Source organism: Artemia franciscana, unplaced genomic scaffold (genome assembly GCF_032884065.1).
Source record: "Artemia franciscana unplaced genomic scaffold, ASM3288406v1 Scaffold_2349, whole genome shotgun sequence".
Taxonomy (NCBI): Eukaryota; Metazoa; Arthropoda; class Branchiopoda; order Anostraca; family Artemiidae; genus Artemia; species Artemia franciscana.
In genome coordinates, this window is record NW_027063256.1 from 9834 (window position 1) to 18329 (window position 8496).

The 8496-nt window shown below is 35.0% G+C and overlaps 1 protein-coding gene across 1 annotated transcript; it reads right to left on the bottom strand.

Annotated features, from left to right (window-relative positions):
• Positions 1-853: 853 nt before the first annotated feature.
• Positions 854-1996, bottom strand: LOC136042889 (triosephosphate isomerase-like). The gene has a single exon (XM_065727819.1). The coding sequence runs from the start codon at positions 1976-1978 to the stop codon at positions 1220-1222; it is 759 nt and encodes a 252-aa protein (XP_065583891.1). The 5' UTR covers positions 1979-1996; the 3' UTR covers positions 854-1219.
• Between the last annotated feature and the right edge of the window lie 6500 nt (positions 1997-8496).

Genomic DNA, 8496 nt, shown 5'->3' on the forward strand with positions numbered 1-8496 from the left:
AAGAAAAGAAAGCGTGCCGGGGAATCACAAGAACAGCAAGAAAACAGGCTTGCGGCTAAAGAACGCAAAACCGCGCAGTTAGATGAAAATACACCTGGACAGCGAGAGTCAAAACATATCAAAACTGAAAATGATAGCGATGATGATTGGGTTTAGGATTTTGACTTGGATAAGGTCATCAATGTCTACCAGATATGTATTTCATAGTGAAGCTGAAAAATAAAGAAGAAAAGAAAACTGGAAAAAGAAAAAATGTAAAAAACTAAAAACAGGTGACGTCATGTTTCTGTGTCGACTGACGTCATGAATTTAGTTGTCGTCATTTTTGCTATGACGGTGACGTCATTAAAGATATTTAAGACATATATGTTCACGTAGAAATCTATTAATGTTTAAGTTTAAAATGACTGATGAACTTACAATGGCAAAAGCCGATGAAGATGCTCAAAGAGTCTATGCCAAAAAACTTGCTGCTGATAGAGAAAGTCAGAAAAGAAAGCGTGCCGAGGAATCAAAAGAACAGCAAGGAAACAGGCGTGAGGCTAAAGAACGCAAAACCGCGCAGTTAGATGAAGATCCACCTGGACGGCGAGAGTCAAAACATACCAAAACTGAAAATGATAGCGATGATGATTGGGTTTGGGATTTTGACTTGGATAAGGTCATCAATGCCTACCAGATTTTAGTTAAAAAAACAAAGGTTCGGCGATATGTATTTCATAGTGAAGCTGAAAAATAAATAAGAAAAAGAAAACCGAAAAAAGAAAAGGTGTTGGGGTGGCGCGAAGCGCCACCCCAACAGCTAGTATATATATATAGATATAGTTCCTTTTTTAGTTTTTTCTTTTTTGGCTTTTTCTTTTTTTACTTTTTTTCTGTTTTAGTTTTTCTTTTTTGTTTCTTCTTTTTATTAATTTGTTTTCTTTTTTAGTTTTTTCTTTTTTTAGCTGTTATTTTTTTTTCTGTTTTTTAGTTTTTTCTTGCCAAACAGCTTTATTCAATATCCAGAAAAAGGTTATTTAAGTTTTTCATAGGTAATTAGTTTGTTTTTTTAGATGCACAATTTACTTTATTTCAACCAATCTTTTACACTGAAATTTGCTGGTTGCATTTACAATGCAGTTCCGCCTTTCATTTAGCCAACACAGCCAGTATGTCATAATAAAAGAAAAGTATCTCAAACAATCAGATTAAAAAAACTAAACAAATCCTCTACAATTTACTGACGGGCATTGACAATTTGAACAAAATCTGGCTTGAGGGACACGCCACCGACGAGAAAACCGTCAATATCTCTCTCTCTGGCAAGTTCACGACAGTTATCAGCAGTTACGGAGCCACCATAAATAATTCGTGTTTTCCAAGCCACATCTGCAGAGACGTTATCGTTTAGCCATTTGCGAAGCATGACATGGATCTCTTGAGCCTGAGCTGGAGACGCTGTTTTACCAGTACCGATTGCCCAAACCGGCTCATAGGCAATGACCACATTTTGCCATTGATCAGGCTTGATATTATCAGCAATTGCTTTCAGCTGACAGAAAACAACCTCCTCTGTCTTTCCACTTTCCATTTCTTCGAGTTTTTCACCAATGCATGGGATCACCTTCAATCCAGCTTCAAGGGCATGGCCAACCTTGGCCCCAATTAGCTCATCAGATTCCCCAAACACATTTCGTCTCTCAGAATGACCTATGATGGCCCACTCAACTCCAACATCTTTAATCATCGCAGGACTAGTCTCTCCAGTAAATGCTCCTTTAGGAACCTTGTAGCAATTTTGTGCTGCCACACAAACTGATGATGGTAAAGTTTGTCTAACATATTCCAAATAAATGGTAGGAGGAGCACATACAACCTCTGTGCTTGGGTCAAGATTTCCAGCAGTTAGGAAATTTATTATTTTTCCAATTTCCTGCTTATTTCCATTTAACTTCCAGTTTCCACCGACGAAGAAATTCCTTGGTGCAGACAACATTTCTAACAACAATTTCTCTTTAATTAACAACAATCCTTGGTCCAATTTCAAACAACAATTTCTACTAAGCTTCAAACTTTTGGTTTTCTTTTTTTAAGTTTTTGGATTGCTTTAACCCATTGTCAAAATATATTCAAATATTTTTGCAATCACCAGTTTTTTACTCTTTAAACAATTTAATACTAAACCTGGTTTTAGTCGATTTCCAAAAAGCATTTGACTTAGTTGACCACAATATCCTAATTCATTTACTACATGATAACTTTGAAATTAACCCACTTTTAGTGAATATTGTTATATCGTTCCTTTCAAAGAGATCGCAAGTTGTAAAATACAAAAATACTTACTCCAACCCCCTCCCTAGGAACCTTATTGGGACCACTCTTATTTCTTGTCGTGATTAACAATATTGGCTAGGAATTTATAAGGATGGAAATATGTGGATTACTTGTCGATCCTTGAAGTATGTCGTAGTAATATTAAAAGTGACCCCATTGAAATCATAACCCAATGTTCGGATGAATCTAAGAATCTAAAAATGACAGTAAATCCCACTAAATCACCGATAATGACGATCAACTTCTTGAAATCTACTCCTGTTTTTTGCGACCCGATCCCACGCGAAATGCTAGTGAAACATGTTAAGCTTCTTGGTGTCACAATTTCTAATGATCTTAAGTGGGGCACACAGGTTTCCAACATTGTTAAACAAGCAAATCTTTCACTATCCATTTTAAGATGCTAAACAAATTAAAATCTCCTAAGATACATTCCCTCTGTGTTTACTTATCCATTATCAGGCCATTATTGGAATATTCATGTCCGGTCTGGCATTCGCAACTTTCAAATGAACTTACAGACAAAATCGAGTCGGTCCAAAAGCATTCGCCCAGGATCACTTACAAAGAAGGCAAAATTCCGTACTCCATCCTCTTTAAAGCTGCACGTATTACCACCTTAAAAGAAAGGAGGGTAAAAATTTGCCTGCTTTTTGCTAAATCAGTCATTTCCAATCCCTGTACTGAGGACTTACTCCCTGATTTTCACAATCCCACTACACTCCAACTCCCCAGGTCAGCCTCCTTAGCAATCCCAACTTACTCTCCGATAAGTTGTTACAGGTTTCGTAAAAGTGTTATCCCCTTTACTCTGGAACACCTTAATAATGATCCGTGATCATGTACTTGCCAAATTCCCCTCTTCCTCTATTGCCGTTTTTTTTTTACTGCAATGTTTTTGTAATTTAAATGTTAAGTTTACTGATTTGCCCTTTATCTTTGATGATTTTTCTTTTTTAATTTCTATTTAATCTTAAGTGTTTGACTTGATTTACTGATTGAAAATTTTATTTTTCTTAGCTTTTACTGACATATAAAGCGAATTCGGCTCTATAGAGCTTGTGATAGTCTTTTGAAACCTCAAAATAATGCCTCTCATTTAGGACATCATATATTCTAGACTATAGACTCCAAAGTGATGAAACACAAGTGCAAGAGGGCATAACCAGGAAGACCTCAAAGTAGAAAGTGCACATTTACTATGTCTACTATTTAGCTTCTGAATTGTGTGCTTTTTCAAGGGTGGAAAAGAGCTTCGCTGAATATTAAAAGAATTCCAACTTTAAAAAACAAAATCTAATTTTAAAAAAATTGTGCTTGGACACTGTCATGCCAGTTGAAGTATTTTTTACATTAAGATGCCAAGATCAACACGACAGATGAAGGCAGAAGCATTTTACGAAGAAAGAAAAGATTCATCGACACTCAATATCCTACCAGTCGCCTCCAGTGAAGCAGGACTTATTTCTTAGAAAACTGTAGGGGAGTAATTTGCATCGTAGACATAGACATGGGTGTGTCCTATCTAAAGGGGATAGGAAGTTCAACCTTAATAAAATGCATCAGGCACTTAATTTTACCTGTCTTTCTTTTACCATATTACTATGCGTATCGGCTAATATAGCTCTGCACTATTTTCTCTTAAAAAATGTATTTTTACTTTTCAGATTTTGTCAATATCTGAAATTCTGACCCTCCTTACTTCCAGTAGAAAAGACTTGTTGTTTATTTATTTAATACAAACAAAATCCCAGACAAACCTTTTAATCTCTCTCTTTTTTAGACTATAGACTCCAAAATGATGAAACACAAGTGTGTGAGGCATAACCAGGAAGAACTCAAAGTAGAAAGTGCACGTTTACTATGGTTATATTTAGTTTCTGAATTGTGTGCTTTTTCAGGAGCGGAAAAGAGCCTCGCTGAATCTTAACAGAATACCAACTTCAAAAAAAGAAATCCAATTTAAAAAAAAAATGTGCTTGGACACTGCCAAGACAGTTGCAGTATTTTTTACGATAAGATGCTAAGATCAAGACGACAAATGACGGCAGAAGCATGTGTCCTTTCTGGGGAAAAAATTTCTTATTATATTGGCTTCAGATATCGCGTCATGGGTACTCAGAGTCAGAGTTTGTTGGTTTTTGAATTAAAATCAAGTTGCTAGCATCAAGCCATGGCAAACTGGAGATAAAGCCAAGACAGATAGTCTGAGTGAGATGCAAAACCGGCATAGCCCTTTTTATGGATTGCATAAAAATGATGCAATTTTACTTGTTGATAGAATGTCAAGGCATATTTTTGTTGGGATTTCCCTCCTTGAATGTTGTTTTCCTTGTTTTGTTATAGCCTAATTATGCTAACTTATGTATGTTCTAGTTAGATACAAAAAAAATCAACTTAGAGTACGCAGCAATATTAAAACTTTAAAGAGTCGAAATTATTCCGTATATGAGGGGGTTTACCCCCCTTCCTAATATTTTAACTTTTCCAGGGTAAACTTTTTCTGGAAAGTTCACACCCAAAAACTTCCTCCTCCACCGAAATTTCTGCCGTAATAAATTCAACCAAGAAGAATATCCCCCCCCCCCCACCCAAAAAATAACCATACACATCCTATTAGTAAATACTATAAGTGAACAATGGTACATTTTGGAAATTACAGTGTCATGTTATCACCAAAGACATAGTTGCTAGAAACTTCAACTATGTTGAATAAATGACTATCTCAAAATTTGGATGGGGCAACTTTGGGGGAAAGGGGCGTGGCAGGGGGGCCAAATGCCCTTTCCCGCCGCTTAAAAAGAGTTGTAGAGCTTTTCATTTTCTATCAAATAATCCCTCTAAATCTTTGGGGATCAATGGTTTGATACAATCACCCCTAGAAAAAAAAACGAATCCATGATCTCTCTTCTGGTAAAAAAGAATATAAGATTCCACAATTGGGTATAAGCCTCTACAGAAGATGTTTTGATTTGCAAATCTGATGCTGTAATTTTCATTAGGATTGCTTGACGTTTTGAGGGTGTTTTGGCCCTTTTCCAAAAAAAATAGCAATTTCTTTTTTACCCGTAACCTTTGATGGGTAACATTAAACTTAATGAGCTTTATATATTCTGAATCAATATAAGAGTTCAGTTCGTTTGATTCTATTTCTATGAAATTTTATTTCATACTGTTTTGGCTACTATTGAGGCGCCTCGCTCCGTACTTATATTTCGTTACCGGAAACTGTTTGTTAAACTTTGATTATAAGCTCATAAAAATATACATATGAAATCACTGTAAAAATCTGATTCTTTGGTTTAAAAATTAAATTAAAGAAACTAGTTTTTTAACTGAAAGTAATGAGCGAAATTAAAGCTTAAAACGAACAGAAATTGCTCCGTATAGGAAATGGGTTGTCCCCTCCCCAATCCCTCGCTCTTTACGCTAAAGTTTTTAATTGTTTTAAAAAGTAGAATTGTGGCAAAGAGTCAAACTTTAGGGTAAAGAGTGGGGATTGCGGAGGGGACAACCCATTTCATATACGGAGTAATTTCTGTTCGTTTTATTGTCGCTCCTTACTTTCATTTAAAAAAATTATTTTTTTTATTTAATTTCTAAAAGTTTTTAAATTAATGTATGTTTGATTTTGTCTCTCCACACATAAATTATTAAAATGAAATTTGCATATTAATTCTTTTTTGGCTAAATAGCTTTCTCTTAGTTTTGATCAGACGATTTTGAGAAATAAGGGGTGGAGAAGGAGGCTTAGTTGCCCTGCAGTTTTTCAGTTACTTAAAAAGGCAACTAGAACTTTTAAATTTTAATACCAGAAAGATGGAAGTCGATCCAGAGTCAGAATCCATCAGACATCATCGTTGGCGACTTGAACCATCTTGTTTTTACAGCCAAACTCAGAGTCAAGCCGAGATCCCAATGTATCCGCTTTATAGACAACATTTTAGAATCCTACTTGATAGGTTGACTATAATGATGGGATATAATCTCAGAGCTTGCCTTGTCAAGATTATACCCTTTCGCTCTTTAATTCAGTCTCCTTTAAAAAGAAAGGGCTTTGGTTTGAGATCTTGAGCCAGCACCAACGTTAATTCAAGCCAGGGAAGAACTCCTGATTCTACTCTAGCTTGAAGTTTTGTTTCAGTTTGTCAAAGCGCTACTTGCTTCGCGGAAGTCCTAGGTAAAGGGCATCGCCGGCAACATCAGGTTAAGTAATATAATCTTATTTGCAAATTGTCTGCGACAGCACCTGTTGCAGATGCTGCTGCCGAAAGAACATTCAGCAAGCTCAAGTTTGTTAAGAGTTTGAACTGCTATAGCTGTCTTTTTCTAGATTCCCCCATCTTGTTAGCGAATGAAGAAGATTTCACTGATGCCATTGCCTTAAACATGATTGTCCAGCGATGGTTTATTTCAAAGAAGAGGCAAATACAAATTTGGCTCTTCTTAGTTACCCATGAGGTATTCCGTTTTAATTTCGTGTTTGTCTCCGCAGATAAGTAAAACTGGCAAAGGATTAATGCATAGTACATTTTTTGAATCGCATAATGTGATCTAGGAGTTGTCTAAATAAGGGGATCTTACCCCCCTGGCCTAAATGCTTCGAGTCACCTCTGTACGCATGAAATTTTCTTCTCACAAGAGAGCTTCCTGTTTTTTTTTTGGGGGGGGGGGGTTAGTTTTGCGAATTCAGAACAGCAAATGGTTTTTAAATTCTACAAATACTTGAAAATATCACTATTAGGTTAATTTTATATAGCATAATTCATACATCTTGCCCAATCCACTGAATATTTTTTTATTTTGTTTTAAGTCGAAATTTCACTTTCTACCTCCCTAAGCCGTAATTCAGTCGCAAGAAAGAAAAAATTCTGACGAGGGATGTGAGCTGAGAAAATATAAAGAAGGGAAAGGATTTACTACATTTTTCTTATGAAGAGAAAAAATAAATCTTATATAAACATCAAAAATAATCAAGCACATATGTACAGAAAGGCAGAACCAGCTATCTGAGATCTCAAATTTCCAGCTAGCAGCACTGTTATTAAATTTTCCTGATTATCCTGGGAGACGGAACACATACTGAGTTCGTATAAGCTACGATAGTTCATATCAGTAAAACTTCAATAACAAAAAAGCTGACCCTTAACTACTATTTACAAACTTTGAAGTTTATTGAGGTTAAATAAAGGAGATGGAGGTTTTTTTTTAACAAGATACAAAATATTTATAGCTTGAAAACGATTTTTCAGTTGCAGAAATATTTGCGAGATGCAACTTCAAGTTCAAGTTCTATTTATCCTCTATATATATAAAAATAAGTTGTCTGTGTGTCTGTCGAGTGACGTCACTGTCCGCATATGACGTCTGAATTATTTCATCACATACCAATTCAAAAACGAATGTATTCAAGCCGAAGTAGCTCAGTTATATAACTACCTGTGTTGGCGCAGTGGGTTTGACCTTACCGTGGTAATACGAGACCCAGAGATCGAACCATGCTGCAGGAATGCACTACAGGGCTGACGCAGGGACCTTAGTAGTCAAGAAACGTCGTTAATCCGATACAAATACAAATACAGTAGCTCAGTTGGTAAAGTGTTATGTTCCAGGTTCTAGGTCCGAGAGGTTCCAGGTTCGAACCTTGGCTTTAGCATTAATACAAAAGAAGAAAAAAACCAAAAAAGATAAAAACTACAAAAAAAACTAAAAAGAAAATACTAAAAAAACTAAAAAAGCTAAAAAACTAAAAAAAAAACTAAAAAAAATAAAAAAAGGTAAAAACTACAAAAAAACTAAAAAGAAAAAAAAACTAAAAACTAATAAAAAACTAAAAAAACTATAAACTGAAAAAGAAAAAAAAACTAAAAAAAGGAAAAAAACTGACAAATAAAGGAGAAAAAGAAAACTAAAAAAAAAAATAAAAATAAAAAAAAATAAAAAAGGTAAATGTATTCAAGCCAAAGTAGCTGAGTTGGTAAAGCGTTATGTTCCAGGTTCTAGATCCAAGAGTATCCAGGTTCGAACCTTGGCTTTAGCATTGATACAAAAGAAGAAAAAAAAACTAAAATAGAAAAAAAAAACTAAAAAAAACTAAAAAACAGGTAAAAACTACTAAAAAAACAAAAAAAGCTAAAAAACTAAAAAAAAACTAAAAAAAAAAGAAAAAAACTAAAAACT